The sequence below is a fragment of the Dermacentor variabilis genome, chromosome 10, assembly GCF_050947875.1.
Source record: "Dermacentor variabilis isolate Ectoservices chromosome 10, ASM5094787v1, whole genome shotgun sequence".
In the NCBI taxonomy this organism is placed as follows: domain Eukaryota; kingdom Metazoa; phylum Arthropoda; class Arachnida; order Ixodida; family Ixodidae; genus Dermacentor; species Dermacentor variabilis.
In genome coordinates, this window is record NC_134577.1 from 99,773,746 (window position 1) to 99,790,958 (window position 17,213).

Here is a 17,213-nt window from a genome sequence, read left to right on the forward strand (position 1 = left end):
ACAGCATGCAGCATGCAGGATACAGTAGGCTCTTATCGCACTTGCACTTTATGTGGAACATGATGGCGAGAGAGTCTTGCATTTAAAACTAGTATTGCTACCCATATCATCAGGCACTGCTTTGCTTCTGCTGCCGCTCTCTGCGACGCTGTGTGCGATTTGAGAGGTGCGTTCACAAGCAGTTGCATGTGATTCAACCGTTTGACCATCTGTGTCCACGGCAGTTCCCGTTTGCTGCCTCTGTATTCCTTCATGATGGCAGGGGAATTTCGCTACATTGAAATCCTGTTTAAACACACTTCGTTATATTGAAGTTCAAAATAAATCGTGTTCTACGGACAAGAAGTTATAAAAAGGTGACTACTTTGTTAAATCAAGAATTTTGTTATATGAGGTTCGTTAGTCAAGGTTAGACTGTATAATGACAACAAATTACATTATATTCCAACTAAACTGCAAAAAAAAATTTGTAATTTGCTTGGCATAGTGACAGTTGTATAGCAAATAATAAAATGTAGAGAAGTTTACAGTGTATCTGTAATATGTTGCTTACTGTCTTCTCATTAAACTCAGTCTTGGAGCCTTATGGTAGTCTCAGACTTACTGAAGCTATGTTTATGTAAGCAAGCAAACAGTGCATATCCACATAAATATAGAGAGGAGCAGGTGCAAATCCATTCAGTTGTCTGTAGACAACATGGATGACACGACACAGCTGCAGTGCACGATGATCTTTTACAGATGCTGTTAGTCACCAGCCACACTAATGTGCTGCAGCTCTCTTTTAATTGACAGTAATGAATGTCTGCCTAAAAGTTAAATGATTATTACTTGTGAATTGTGTTGTGAATTGTGTTGCACATTATTAGACGGACTGTTCAGTGTGTGGCGCTGTAGAGACTATCAAACATGTGCTCATGGTGTGCCCCGAGTATGCGCTCGAAAGAGTAACAATGGCAGATACATTGAGACATTTACACAATGGACCACTGTCGGAGGACCTCTTGCTAGGCACATGGCCACAGAGTTGGCAGACAACAGAGACAATGCGTGCACTTTCACGTTTCCTAGGTGACACGGGCCTGGACTCACGCCTGTGATACCAGTTGTGTAATGTGTCCTTCACCTCGTTCCTCCCATTATCATCCCCCATTGTGACCCTTTTTCTTCCCCTCTTCCCCCTTCCCTTACGTAGAGTAGCAGGCCAGATGTTCCATTATCCGGCCGACCTCTCTACATTTTCCACTCATTAAAATACTTCGTGTGTTGTTTTTCCTTTATGGGCCCATTTGCATCCTGGCACTGTTTAACATTAGTATTAGCTGTAATAATAAGAGTTGAAGCTCATTCGAAAGAGTTCCCCAATCTGATACGATTGTGTATGCCATTTTTTATCTAAATGGCACTCAGTATCTCTAGTAGCAGGAATCTAGTTTAAATGCAAGTGCAATTCAAGGCAAATGACATTGAGAGGAAGGTTGAAGTCAGGTTCAACATTAATTTTTTGTACTCAAATGCAGAAGGGCTCGGCTTGGGCAGCTGTTGAAGCAATATGGATGAACTTTGCTACATATGTAAGAGCAAGCTTTATTGAATCTTGTATGCAGAATTTTCACTTCTAAAGCCTCTTGTATTATGTTATGTGCCTCCATGTTGTGTAACCTTGCAAACTGTTACTTGCAATAGCAAACTATATTTAGTAGTTGCACTGGTTCGCATTATTTTGTCTGAGGCCTTTTGTGTGTCATATGCCTAATGACACAAGAGCAATCGAAACATAAAAAAACAAGAAGCCAAGTAAAGATGCGAAAGTGTGTGCCGATATCCCACAGGCCACAGTCGTCATTCGCTGGGTGCCTGCTAGGTGGCGCTAAAGCCCCTCTATCCACGCGCCACCGCCGCTTTATTAAGTAGCGACAACCTTTGTTGTGCGCCGCCTTTTCCCCTCACACCAAATCCGGTTCCGGTATTTCCGGTTCCGGCGATTCCGGTTTAAAAATTTCCGGTTCCGGCGTTTTCGCTTCCTGGAGTCGTGCTGCGAGAATTTCCGCTTTGACTGCTGTTAGACCATGGTGAGACACCCGCGTGTGCTTAGCAGAGCTGTGGCAGTCACCATAAGAAGAATGCAAAGGGGACGAGCTGTTGTATTCCGCTGAAATAGTAGTTCGCGGTCGCTGTTTTCCGAATGCGCGAAAAACTGCAGTGGTCTCCAAGCGCGCAGGCACTACATTCCACTGTACATTGTCGCTCGTGCCACAACCCGTTGCAGGTTGACGCGAAGCAGCGAACACGAGCAGATCGCTGGTTACAGTAGGTGGTGGTTCTTGGGTAGAACCGCATTCACAGTTTCAACCGCAGCTCGTGCAATTAAAGCCTCTCCAGTGACGCGAAAGTAAACAACGCTAAAAAACAAAGCGTCATTTCCACTCGGAACAGGAAGCTGCAGCTACGTAAGTTCCGCTTGACGCCAGAAGCTAAGGGGGTGAGTGGGAGAGGACCGTGGAGGAGGAGGGCAGGTTGGCGGTACTTAACCTGGTCGGTGGAAACGTGTATGGAGGGGCTTTAGGTGGCGCCACGGTGCCTCACCACAGCAAACACAGGCTTCAAGAAGGCACATCTTCACTTTGTTAGTGCAAGTCTGTCAGCACGCGCTTGAAGTAGTGGTTGATGAGCAAGAGCATGTACACTGTGGTCTACGGTTAAACAGAACACTGCAACGTGCGCCATCAGCCACAAGTCGTCTGCAGCAAAGCCTAGCAGTTGTACACTCGTCAGAGTGGAAAGTTCACTCATGTTTTACACTCGTGTTCTTTTTAACAGTGGACTGCACCCTAGTTCAGCACAATGCGTTGGCGGGCTAGTTGGTGCGAATCCATGAATACTTTGTTAAGCGCAAAAAGACAGACACAAGAAAGAAGAAGCGCCTTGTCCTGTCGTCTTTCTTGTGTCTGTCTTTTTGCGCTTAACAAATTATTCATGGACTGCACCCTAAGACAGCAGCACCTTGTGCAAAAGGCACCTGTGCTAAGTTTTATAAGAGGAGCCTTGAGTTGATAATTTTAATAGTTTTCACAATTCTTTAGCGAAAAATTGCGGGCCTGAACCAAGAATCTGGTTTTTACGGTCTACAGATTTGAACATTCTCTCCTAAATGGAACAAACGTAATCAAAATCAGTTGCACGAATATTAACCAGAAAGATTCGTCCATTACCACGTACAGTGGAAGCCAGTTATAAATATCCTGAACGTGATCATCTGTTGTTATTAGGACCGAATTCGAGTTACACAACGAAAAATTCCATAAAATACGAACTACTGACCTACTGACTGCATTTTGCAGAATCGTTGCACTTGTCATCAGCTGGTTAAACAGTGTCCAGGTGGGAGTTCCCGAGGCAAAGGTCCCGCTCAGGTTATTTTTTTCCTGGCGATGGGTATTTGTTTGACTCGTATACCAAGTTGGAGTTATGCTTTTGCTCGAGGCAGATACCGATGGCGTGGCCGTCTCTTGTGCAGGCGTCCCAGCTGGTGGTGGCGCTGCGTGACCTCTTCCAGGTGGTGCTGGAGATGAAGCAGCACGAGCTGCGCCAGGCGCAGCTTGAGCAGCGGCAGCAGCTGCAGGAATGGAAGCCCCCTACGGACTTCTCCAATCGCGGGGAGGCACAGGAGGTGATCTGCAGCCCACAGGTCAGTGGCTCGATTCGCGGGCAGCTGTCGGCTGAATCGGGGAGCCTCGTTAGTTAGGATCTCGCGGGACCGAAAATGATGTCCGGATTAACAGAACATCAACTTATTGAGGCTGTTGAGAAAAAAATAAACAAATGCTCACTACGTCCATGCATTCTTTTTTTTGTTGTTGAGTGAATCGGCAAATTCTGTTCCTGTTTTGCAAAACAGCAGTGCAGAAGCTGCAATTCTTGTCGTGTCGTCACCGAATACATGTAGTGCTAGCAGCAGCAAAGGTGTCGCGACTTCTTACGCAGCGTGGCCGCGGTGTGGTTTTCACTACTGCGCACCCATCCCAATTATTTTTTTTTTTGCCAGTGAGCTGCTTGCCAACGAATCGTTGATCCCACGCAATGTAGCCGTTGCTCTTCGTCTTCGACAGCTTCTGCCGTGTTTGTGACTGCATGCGCCACCATTGCACTGAGTGAAAACGAAACTACTGCTTGCTGCAGATGCTGTGGACACGGTCATGAACGGTGACCACGTAGTTCTTAAGGCACGCAGCCAACGTGCACAACGAGTCAAAGCGGTATTACTGTTTGCTGCAACTGCTCTGACGGAACACTGGTTGCATGACAACCAGTCGGCGCTGCCTAGGCCAATTGTGTGCAGCACAACTGAACACCCACTCCGAACAACGATCCCCGATCACGCCCCAATCGTGGCGGAGTAAATACTAACTTGAAGCTTCACACAAAGTATTTACTTATTTGACTAAAAGTATTGCAGCAGTATAGCCTGCTTCTTATTGGCAGCCGCTTGCTTAAACACGGAGTCCTCAACGTACTCTAAACGATCCACAAGTGACAAGCTGGTGCCCTCTGTTGTGCTGCAGTAGCGGCGTAGAAGGGCCAAAGCAGCTACAGCCTCAGTTGAAGTTGGGAGCGGGGCATCATCAGCACTTGCGAGATCAACCCTGGCAGTGTCTTCGTTTGGCCGCTACTTCTGCTGCGATCTCCATGTCCGTCAATCAAAGCATTTTGAAACACTGTCAATAACTAAGTATTAAGTCTGGGCTGGGTGCAGCAGGCGCAGGGCATGGCACCGAGAAGGAGTCAGTGTGACAAATGAAATGTGTCGTTGGCATTATCGAACTAGCTAAGCCGCCTCGTTTGTACGCCGCTACGTTCAAATTGCACCCTCGGCGCCATCGATGCATGTAGCTATAGTGCGCAGCAGTCGGAAACACCCATCATGCCACTGCTATATTCGAGGGCGTTGCGGGAAAGCTGACCGCCTGTCAACAGAGCGCATGTGGTTTGGGGTGGAGGAGTTCGATATATCCATTTTACCTCCGACCCCCTTCGAAATAAAAAATTTAAACTGTATGCGATTTTCCAGGCGATATACAAAAGTGTTCGATATACGCAACAATTTGATATGTCTGTGCTCAATATGTTGAGGTTTGACTGTATTCAATAATCCTCTGTCTCATACTACACTTTGAGGTAATCAGATTTGCTTAGATTTGCACAAGAGTGACGTCGTCTCCATATAAAGTTAACAAGAGTGTCACCGTGTTTGCAATCTCTGCCAACGGAGATCGCCATGGAGATCGGAGAAACGAGCCATGTTTCTTTGCACCACTTGGCTCTCGCGAAGGCATGGGAGGTGGTATTGAGCACACAAACTCGAAGCTGTACAAACACACGCAAAGATGTGACAACGTCTCCGGGACATAGTTGCTCTATGGATGCACCACATGCGGACTGGCGAGCAAAACATAAAAGAAAGGAGGGGGATGCTGCACCAAGTGATCATTACGATAGTGCTGGCTGGGGAAAAAAGAAAGAACAAGAAAGTCATCCTCGGAGCATTTTGTCAGCCAAGGAAGAGTGGGCATGGCCTCTGAGCATGGCCTCCATTTGTGCCATTCACGTACGATTTCCGCCGATGACTATGGCGACGTGGGCTCTGCCACTTCGTTTCTGTTGGACGCTAGCGCCGCTTTTGCTCTTTTGCGTTGCACATTTGTGGTGCTCTGTGCTCGCTGAACTTGGAGAGTTCTCTGAATATACTGGGGCGTGGCCAGATATGTCAGAAATATTGAGTTTGATACCACGAAATAATGCATGCGCCTGCTGGTACTGGAAGATGAGTCCGAATTGTCCAACTTTCTGAATTAGTAAGGGTTGAGTTGACCTGGTTTTACTGTAGTGGTACTGTGGAAAAGGGAATGCTGATAAATACCAACTAGGGCACTACAACTTGTCTGGCAAGTAGGGTCCACCTCTTCAAGTAATCGAACTGATGCAACAGAATTGTGAAATCAACTGCACGAGGTTTAATAAAGGTGTCCTTATTTTAAGTAGATTAAATAGATAGGTAAATGTAAATAAGCAGGTGAAATTTCAGAAATTACATCACCTGGTATAAGGTGCATCTGAGACTGTGTGAAGTGAAGGCAAATGGAAAATGGTAAGTTCCTCTAATAATTGTCAGGCTGTGGTTGCCGTTCAGTGAAGCTGCACACATCCATATTTATGTCAGTCTTCCTGCTGTTAATACTGGCAATGCAATTTTAACATGGCCAGAGTAATAAATCAGGTAAAGAATTTTTAGCAACTGGTTTGCAAGAATCACCATTGCTGTGCCACTGACCAAGGATAAAGGTAAGCATCGTAGCCATTTACTAGGTTAGTGCAATGTTAGCCCTCGTGGGCCGTGCCTTGTATGCTATGGGCGTTGCGTGCCTGCTCCCTGGTGTTTGTTTTTACCGCAAGAGTGGTATGGGTCCCAGTGCATTTCATCTGCTTGTGGCCGTGGCCACTATCCCCTCTCCTTCTTGCCCAGCACATGCTCTGTGGAACTGACGTAGACTTTTCTTACTTTCATCATTTGCAGCACGTCTGTTGCAGAGCGCATCTTGCGCGGCATCACAACACAGTGATATAGAATGTTTTTGTAACTGTAATGCTAGCTTACCTGCGAGGCAGCTTGCCCACCTAATGGAGGTGTAGTCGTACAAGCAGTTTTCTTGTATTGTGGCTTGTAAAATGTAGATGTATCTCTCGTGATGAAACCACGTGCAACGGACAAGCCCTAGCATGTGCTTCAGCTAGGAACTGCATCTTCGAACCATGACCAGTGCCACCATTAGTTAGTGAAATGTGCACTGCAGAGAAGTGCCCTTGTGAATTACGACCAAGAGTCTAGTGTGCAACTTTATTAAGCAAGCGGTCCTGCGTGCTTTCGAGATATCCTCACAATGGGATATCTCATGATATTTCCACATCTACTTACTGTTAGTAGCCTGCCCTGCAGTGCGATAGAGGCATGGTTGGAATGCCACCATTGTCCGTGCCCGACAGCCTCAATGTCATTGGCTTGCTCCGCCCAAGCCTCCAGAGACTGCTAAGTGAGAGGAGGAGCATCTGTCAAACTCTTGGCAAGTTATGGGCAAATGGATTAACGTGATGAACGAACAAAGAGCCACATACTTCTGTCTCGGTCATTGTTGTGTGCGGTAGCAGAAGAAATGGGCATGTGCATGGGACTGTATTTACTGTGTGCTCTCATCTGCTCACAATACTTGCAAGCACTATCGAAACCTCTCCATTGTTCACATGGTCTGATGAGTAACTTGGCTGAAGTGTTGTCCACAGATTGTAGAATGTTTGGGCGTATCATTGAGTGGAGGTAGTTTGAGGCAGCCCAATTGTGATTTGCATTACTGCTCTTCTCTACTTATTAAATTTTTTTTTCCCAGAGCACGTGTTATTACCCATTCAGTTTTTTACTCAATTTGCTAGAGGGAACTCAGGTGCTGCAGCTGTTCAACTGCCACAAGAATGATGGATAGTATGCGGATTTGTCTAATCTTTCTGCTTTTGGCTTCAGGTGTACCTGTGGCATTATTTATTATGCTTTCTTTCTTCTTGTTTTGCTTGCTTTTATTCTGATGGCGAAATTGCAAATCGCACTGGTGAGCACCGGAGTGCCCTGTGCACGCTTTCATCAATCGCCATGGCACCAGTGTGCACCGGTGCAACTTGCAGAATTCTCCATAAATTTTCAAGCAATCGTGTCTTTCTAAATAGGTAATGTCCAAAACATGGCAGCTCCGATGTGTTTCCCACTCTGCAATTACTTTTGGTGCATACCGCCCTCAAAAGCGTCCTCTTTGAGATCTGTTTCTGTCGCTCCAAGGTAGGGGTCACTGGGCGCAGAATTTAGATGCTATCCATGTGTGAAAGCTGTAAATCTCTATTCACATGCATAATCATTGATGATGGTTGCATTTATAGCACAATATTTTATCAAAAATACTCTAGCTGCAATGCCACGAAGTCGTTTGAAGCCAGAAAGACAAAGCTTAGGCAAATCCATCCACAGTAAACCCTCGTTAACTTGAAATCTGGTATTTAAAAATGTAGGCTAAGTCGAAATGTATTACTGGCTCGGTGTTAGCCCCGTGTATTTTTCACCTCTTATCTCGAAATGCTAGTGCACTGTATTCCAGATATCTTGAAATTTCGCCTGCGAAAATGTCGGGAAGAAGTTATTACCCAAAGGTTACCATGCTAGTGTGGCTCTGACCCGTGATGAAGCGTGATAAGTGCAAGAAGGTAGACGTGACCTCTGCAACATGCATGGTCACGTGTGCGCGGAGCATTGTCAGTTTGCTTAGTCACTCTACTCTGCGTTTCCATGTTTGTGGATCTGAGCACTTCCGCGATAACTCATGTAACTAGGCTTTGGACACATCGGTGCCTACGTGCAACAGTGTTTACTTGGTTCTGTGCGAGGACTGCCGCTGCCCATAGATGCCCGACATGTCGGGTGCCGAGTTGCAGAACACCTCGCAAAAAAGGAGTCTGCCGAAAATGCCACTCCTGGTATGTTGAGCTTTGGCGAGAATTTAGCAGCTACTGGCACCTATTTTGCAGGGCTCTATGTGGTCTGTGCACAACCAGGGACTTATATTTTCCAAAATTCGCTCCTCTCGAAATTTTTCCCGGTTTTTACAACTTTGGGTTAGCGGAGGTTTACTGCACGTCACACGATTCCCGTGGCAGCTGAACCGCCACACTTGCGGCCCCTGTAGACAATAGCGCCGTAGTTCCCTCCAGCAATCTTTGTAGGAGGCAGCTTGCTTAGGCTTCAGTTTTATTGTGTGTTGGGGATTCCTCAGTCTTGCTTTCCCGAGGCATTATGTGCATGGTGGCCCATTGTTACTTTATTTGAGTCGTAGTGGATGGTGATGATGATGATGACAGTGAAACGTTGCATGTTTGTGAAAGTAGTGTGCATGTGGGCTGTGCATGGTGTCTAGGCTGAGAGCCGTGGCGAGCCCGCCTCCTCCGCGGACAGCAAGACTCCCACGGTGGACGACCTCCTCGACTTGCAGTCTGAGCTGGACTCTTTGCAGGAGGTGAGTTGCTCGATGCTGGGCTGTGCGGTGCATCTGGTAGTGGCGTTTCGGCCTTCCGGCAAGCTTGTTTCCCGGAATCACGAGGAACATCGGTAGGACAAGAAGACTGCAGATGGGTGGCGCGGAGTTCCTGACGTAAATTCTCATCAGCTCACTGAAGTGCTCATATTTTTATCCGAGTGAGCAGGAGACAGAAGTGGCATTTAGATAATGACTAGAAGGAGCAACAGGGGAACAATAAAAACAGAGACGAAGAAACAACAAAGGAAAATGCACTTTCACATTTCACTAGATCAAATCTTGCTGTGTGTATACCAAGTTTTTCAATGTACAGGTCACTCTTGAGAAAAAGGCCACAGGGACGAAGTTTAGGTTTAGATATATTTTTTTAGATGCCAGTGAATATCTGTAGTCTGCTGAGACTGTAGTGGCTGTTTCTGGTTGAAAAGTAAACATGACTGGCAGTGTAAGTCTAGCAACCATAATTTGGCAGTGAACAATGCCACCAGCCTGCTTATATAAATTGCATGTTGCATGGGTGTATCATTGCCGTTAAGAAGTCCTTGTATATATATTTCTGGTGTTGCATTAAATAATGCTACTAATTAGCCTGTGCTGTCCTGCACTATTCAACCAACTAATGAAAAGCTGATTTCACTCTATGATTTACTACTGCAAGGAGCCGTAGGTCGGCTAAGGTGTTGTTTCTCAGAGGCATTCCCAGAGCAGTAAATTAGTGTATTTTTTACAGTAGCGCTACGCTAGTTTCGCACTAAGGAACAACGTTTCAGAAAAAACATGATGATGTGCAGTGCGCGTGGTGCGAAATTTCAATTGGTCAGCAGAATTCAGACTGAAAAATATGGGGCCACCAAAGAGATTCTACATTAGGCGATTTTGGGCCTGAAAACAAGTAACATTATATGGCTGTCAGTAGAGCTAGGAGCTCCAAAATGGGATGGCATCTAGAAGTATTATTTGATTCATTATACACAAAGAAACATTATTTGCCTTCTGATTTCTGCACTGGTAATGGTGCACAATGACCTCCTTGCCTTTCAGCTGCTCAATTTTTCATTCGTCGCGTCTCATTCGACTTCGCACTAGTTATTTTCACGTCCGTTCATGATGTTCATTTGTCATGTTAGGCTGAACGCATGTGAAAGTGAGCAGGTGCAGGGAGTGCATGCAAAATTCTACGGCGTCACCACCCATCTTCAAAGCCTACCAAGCTTCTGCTAATGATTACACTGACTAATTTGGCATCCCATAAGTGAACCTCTGTCCATTTTCTAAACAGGCTGGATGCACCACGTACGCTTTGATGGGTGCAGTATTTTCTTAAATTTGTATTTGCATTTCCTTGTCAAAAAAATATTCCAGTTCTAGCAACGAAGGCAGAAGTTTTCGATCTTGAATATATTCGTCACATTCCGTTTCTAGTCAACTGTTTGACGTCACATATGTTTATAGGGCGGCTCTTAGGCGCGCATTCCTGCATTGAGCCTCATCGTCCCTTGGCATAACCGAGCGAACGAGCACAGCGAAGGATGAAAGAGCGAATATGGAGCGCAGCGGGAAATGGAAGAAGGCGATAGCGAAGAGAGTGCGAGGAGGAAAGCGGAGGAGGAGGCTATGGTGTAAGCGTGAGAAGAAAAGCGTAGTGACATGCAAGACATGTTCTGTGGCAAAGATCGCTACAAAATGGCACTAGAGTAGCATGCGTCGTCTGTTCGCTGATGATGCCATCATTGAACAATGATGGCATCAACTGTGGACGTGCCATCTTTCAAATCAGCACTTATTGACTACCTGATGTAATAGCACCACTACTTTTGTTTAAAAACTTGCACTCTGTACTTTTGTGTTTGGTTTTATTTTTTGTAATAGCCACCAATATCTTTGTATAGAAACCTGTATCTGTTTCTATTTTTGCATTGTACCCACCCCCTCTCTAATGCCCTTTTGGGCCTTAAGGGTATTGAAATAAATAAATAAGGCATGCGGCAAGCATGTCCAATGGTGCCATGTATAGAAACAAATCGCTGCATGAGCGAAGGTCTCTCTGCGATGGCTGCTGTGAATTGCGTCCACGCATCACCCACGCGCTGCCTCTCGCAATCTCCCAACTAGTGAGGCAGTTGCACCACACTTCACTTTACTTTACAATGTGCTGCACAAGACAGATGGTCCGCGCTAGCCAATATATTGCGAAATGAAAATACATATAGAGCTGCACTCAAATTTCACGTTGGGGAGCATTGTAAGCAATGGTAATTTTTTTTTATTCCCACATTAGCACTGCTTTAATTGGGGAGACGTTTTTAAAAGTTGTCATGCTTATTCATTCCCTACTTTTGGATAAAATTTAATGTTTTCGTTATTGGCAGACAGCTATCCCCTAGCAGAACTTTTAAATTTCATGACATGACCAAAAGGTGGTGCGAAAAATTAAGTGCAATGTTGCAACTGGTCCTTAGCTTTTGCATCGCTTGAGGTCCACCACATGTCCACTTGTGCTGCAATAAGGGTGAACTGTTAACCATATTCCGGAAACGTGGACTACCTACCTAGCTTCAACTTCTCCACTTGCCATAGTAATGAATTGGCCACACCGCAAGAAAGAAACTTGGGAAGAAAGGAAAAGTAAGAAAATGAAAGGGGCATCGTGACATTTCGTAGCCCCTCGACTCCAATACGTGAGGAGGGAGGAGAGGATTGTGTCTTGCAGGTGCTGGTCGAGGCAACGGGAGGGTAGCTCGCCTCCTCGCACCATCGCCTTGGAATATTTTATATGCTTATATCCCTGCTATTATATCTCCGCTATTACCTAACAAGCCTCGTCAGTGGCTCCTTGAAGAACTTTACCCCGTTCTGTGCCATACTGCTTTTCTTAATATTACTAAAAATTGGCACATTTTTTTTTTCTGCGGAATCCTTTACGAAAAACAGTGTAGGCAACATTTTAAGTATTTATTGTAACAAAATTCTCACTGATTAATTTCAAAAGTGAAGATGAATAGCGCAAAGTCAATTGCCGATGAGAAAATGAAAACTGCAAGTGAATGAGAAGTGTTGTTGACAAGCGTAGCTAATCATTGGTCATTTTTACCAGAAATGCGTTGACAAATCTTGCTCATACAGGGCAGGGAAGAGTTTAAAGCTGTTGAAATTTATATTGCGCCTTCTGCTTAACCATTTTTCGTGGTCTTGGAGCAGTGTAGTTATGCAAAACATTGCCAATTTACCAAAATAAAGAAGAAAGATTGTAGAAATGATGCTTCCTTTGCAGCCCCAGTGAAATGTTGCCTTTCTAAAGGTGCTGCATGTTTTATGATAGAAAACATACTGGCAGGGTTTTGCAAGCAGTCATTTCAATGCAGTGTCCCTGTTAAAAAAGGTAGACACTGCTATCTTCTTTTACCACTATAGGGGATCCAGCAGATGGAGACGACGATAGCCGCCGCGGCCACGCTGGTATCTACCGACCCGTTCGACACATCCTTCATTGTCGACCCCAGGCAGGTGCGTTAATCAATATGCATCTTCAGTGTTCCAGCCTCTACAACTTTATCGTAGAATTTTCGGTGCGCAAATATGTGGTTTGCATTGTGTATAGTATCTGAAATGTGACAGTAAGGCTCAGTCTTTATGTTTTTACCTTTTCCATAATTGGTTCCTCCACAGTGCTACAATTTTCTGAAAACATTAAAACGGTTGCATTAAGACAGTAAATCAAATGACTGCTTGCACATAATTTCAAGGTTGTACGAACACTACCATATGCTAATTGCACTTAATATGATGACATTTAGCAATTACAGAGGTTGGAAAACTCTTATAAGATAGTAAAGCTGCGACAGGAGCTAGTTGGTGCGACTTCATGGCTGAGTGCGCTGCCAGGTTTTGACATGACCATGGTCAAAACTTGGCATCAGCCAAATCGAAGTGTCTTATAAGGTACTTTAATTTGGTACTAAATTTAAGCGCGAAAGTAAAAGTTGGACTTAGCACTGGTTTTCAACTGGTTTATTGTTTTCAAAACAGATGCTTTTATATGATTTATGGACAACTACATAAATGCATGTTACAAATGAAATGAAAAAATAAATTAAAAGCCCCAAATTGATATAAAAGAAATCTACAAAAATGGAAACAAGAAAGTGAAGCTAACACGATATGCATGTTACATTACGGAGATTTCATGTTGCAAGTTTAAACACTGTGATTCATTCTGAGATAGAGCAATAGGAAGTATGCTGTTTCCTTTTTTTATGCCTTTTGAATGGACTTTTTTCATTTTTCTCTTTTTCTTTCTTCCACTTGTACAGTTGTACATTTTTGTAGTTGCCCGTGAATCATATTAAGGTACTGTATTCTTCTCTGGTGCCCAGGTTTTGCTATCGTGCCATTAATTTAAAGGGGCACTAAAGGCAAATACTAAGTCAACGTGGACTGTTTAAATACTACTTCAGAAACCTCGCAACATGTGTTTTGCGCCAAGAAAAGAGTTTACGAGAAAATTGCATCTGAAGGGTTCCAATGCCTTTTCGAAATTCAAATCTGTCGCCACCCAACCGGAGGAGTGGTGACTTTGCATACGCCATCACCACCCTTTGCTGCTGTCGGTTAGTAAAACAGTGCCTGACAGACAGCGGTACTGAGCTAAGACAGAGCAGTGAATTTGCCGCCGCAGCTGCTCTTTGACCAAGTGGCATAGGTTGTTCGGGCATCCCGCGGCATCACATGGAAGTTGAATTCTCTGCTACTTGCAATTTGTGCGAGCTTCGCAAGACAGCAAAACCATCACAGTGCTATGTTATAAGGAAACTAGTGAAACACGAAAGCGTGGGCGGCATGGAGTCGAGCGAAAATGAAACTTTTTGAAAGCCCGCGTCGTTGTAAAGGGTAAAGCCAGTGAGTTCTTTCTTCTAAAAAATGAAATAGAACTGGACAAGTAGCATTTTATTTCGTCTTAATACAAAACAAGGATGTTTCTTGCAACGAATGGTTGAGTACTAGTGACAGAATTCAACTGAAAAGTGCTTTTGTCATTGGGCAAGTGCTTAAATCTCCCGGGGGAGCCTCTAACCACGTCCTGCATTTACCTCGATTTCTCGATTATTAAGGCTCTGTTCACGTTAATATTGATGCCTCAGAAATTCTCGAGCACTAAGCTATCACTTCAGCTTGGCTTAATATTTGCCTCTAATGTCCCTCTAAATATGTCCAATCGACTAGCCTAGACTTGCACCTTGCTTGGTACTAAAGTTGATCTTAAAATACTGGACTTGGCGTCATTGATATTCCTGCAGTGTCATGACACACAGCAAAACTTGCTGGCACTTTGTGTAGCCATAAGACTAGGTATCATGACACTTCTCATAAAAATATGGTAAACAAGAGTGCTTTGCATACTTCTTATGATGGGGCTTGCGTGTGGCAACCACGGTGATTACAGAAATGGCATGAGTCAGCGTATCATGATGCATTCTCCTCCTGGATGTGGAAGCAAAGAACGAGTACTCTGGAAAATTCTTTATGTCACTGTAATTCTTGCCAGTGTTTTTTATAGTGTTTGGAGGGTTTCGGACTTCATTTAACGAAAAAAGCAAAAATGACTAGTTGAAAAAGGAGTGTCAGTGTTCCTCTCAAAATGATTGCCAAATCGTTGTTGCTAAAGTGAGTTCAAGTGTATAGGAACTTACTACAATTAAAGCAATAAGAGCAATAAGCAACACCTAAAAAGATTTGACTTTCGTAGCTCAAAAGCTGTGCAAGCCTTTAGAAACTTAAAAAAAAAAATCAACTGTACAGGCACCATGGCACCAGTATTACCATTTGTTTGCAAGGATTCCAGCAAAACTTGGAAATTTCATTGTATTTGCTAAAATTTGCACAAATCTGTAGATGACTTGCTGTCAAGATTCTCAATGAAAAACAATTTAAATTACAGTATGAATTGGCTCTTCTATGGCTCGCAGCCATCAGCTATTAACTCATTATGACTGTGATGCTCCAAATTAAAAAAAAAAGAAGAAAACTCAGATCTAGGACAGTTGTTCGTGTCAACAGAAAATGTTTTCTTATCTTTTTAGTGCCTTTAAAAGTATGCTACATGTTTTATATAATAGAAAATGTGCTGGGAGAGCTTTGCGAACAGTAATTTCAATGCAATGTCTGTAGTCCAAGATAGACACTGCAAATCACAGCTGTTTTACTATGACCATGAGAAGTTGGGTGCACTATCTGAAGTTGCTTCACATAGTTCGTGCCTGCCCCCATTTCAGTACCCCTCCATTACTTTCATTACTTTCATTACTCTTTCAGAGTAATGAAAACTGGTGAGTCTTGGCATCAAAATAGTGGGAGAAATAAATTTAGCAACGAACTCTACGTCATTGCTATGACTTTTTTTGGCAGTGAAACTGGGGCTGGGAAGTGATAGGCTAGCATAGTGTTCTTATTAGCAGCTATCCAGCTTCATAACACCAAATTTGCATGGCCTCCGAGATGCGGTGTTCCGCAGTCACAACAGCACACGCACCATGGTCTCAAAAGCCACGCTTGTGGCGTGCTACAATGTGACCAGTCATTTTCCGGCAAGTGGAACTCTCGGCGAACAAGTTTAAATTGAGCGCTGCCATTTAATTTCTGATCACCTTTAACATGCACCTAAAGCTTGGTAAACGAGCATTCATGTGCTTCTGTCCACATCGTGACGGGTGATCTTGTTTGTGCTTATCGACGAAGTGTCATAGCCAGTGAGCCACCACGGCAGGCATTTTTATTGAGATACATCCATGTAATTAAGAAGCAAGGGGGGGAGGGCCTCATGGCTGTCTTGTGTTGCGCATCCCTGGCCGGCCCATGCAGCAGCATCATCATCATCATCCCGGCTCCCGTGCCTTCCTCTCCGAGCCAGCAACACCCGTGGGGCCACCTCCGCCTCTGTTGCCACCGCCGCCTCCGACTGCGCGCACCTCACAGTCTACCGCCTTCGCAGGGGTGAGCAGCGGTGTACAGATATTGTGCACAAATTCTGACGTCCCACCACTGCTGTCAGTCTCGGCCTGCAGAAACTTTCATTTTTATCCGAACTCCTCATCTTGTGTAACAGAAGCGATCATTGTATCACGAATCCTCACCTTGGCCAGCAGCCAGCTTTTTGTTAAATAAATGCGGTATTCGTTCATTCATCTTTGCTTCTCTCTTGTTGCTTGGAGGCTGCCATTTCATAAAAACCCCATAAAGCCGGGATTGTGCTTCTGTATTATACGTTTTGGGTAAAGAGAAAGCTTAAGTAAAGTTATTCTGGATTAAGTTTCACTTCCCGAAACAGCACAGTGGGACTGCGTAATGTACGGCTCCGGATTAATTTTGGCCACGTGGGGTTCTGTAACGGGCATGCAAAGTGTGGTACGTGAGCTCTTTTGCATTCCACACTCCATTGAAATGTGGCCGTTGTGGCTGGGAATCTAACATGCAACATTTGGCTTTAGAGTGCAGCAATGTATGGGCACTGGAGCCACCGTAGCAGATATGTGTTGTGTAACTCGCACGTGACGTAGCCGAAAGGGAAATGCGCCTGTTGCCTTCAGGCCTGCGACCAGTGGCTTGAACTCATGCCTTGAACTCCTTGAACTCCTCGAAATCGTGCCTTGAACTCCAGGTGCTCTGGCCTTTTGGTATGCGTTGTAGGTGTCACGGAAAAAACTTTCGTGATGATGAATCGTGGAACTAATTTTCGTCCGTGGAGTTGGAGAGTGACCAAAGTTGGTTACACTCGGACAGCCATGAGCTTTTTCTTTGCCTGTTCACTGCAGTTTCCCTAAAGACTACATTAACAGGATTGCATATTTATTTATTTATTTATTTGTTTATTTATTTATTTATTTATTTCTATTACCCTCAAGGTACATGTCGGTACATTATAGAGGGTCGGGGCAAAGGAACAAAGAAAAACAAAATAAAAAGAAACGGCAAATATAGCACATAACCAAGAATGCATATTTAGAAGCAGTAGACCATATAATAAAATGGCAAAAATACTCATTACATAAAAAATACACAGCACATGGCGAAAGGATAAACAGGAATCATTACAATTTA

General features: G+C 44.3%; 1 protein-coding gene across 9 annotated transcripts in view; it reads left to right on the forward strand.

Moving 5' to 3' along the window:
• Positions 1-17,213, forward strand: part of Dab (DAB adaptor protein) — a 141,982-nt gene that overhangs the window by 103,076 nt on the left and 21,693 nt on the right. For 4 of the 9 annotated variants that reach the window (XM_075673249.1, XM_075673248.1, XM_075673251.1 and 1 more), the window contains exons 6-9: positions 3,518-3,688; positions 9,003-9,101; positions 12,534-12,626; positions 15,978-16,109. In XM_075673249.1, coding sequence (XP_075529364.1) covers positions 3,518-3,688; positions 9,003-9,101; positions 12,534-12,626; positions 15,978-16,109 — 495 coding nt within the window. The remainder of the gene's footprint in view (positions 1-3,517; positions 3,689-9,002; positions 9,102-12,533; positions 12,627-15,977; positions 16,110-17,213) is intronic. The other 5 variants (XM_075673250.1, XM_075673255.1, XM_075673256.1 and 2 more) reach the window with 5 other exon arrangements.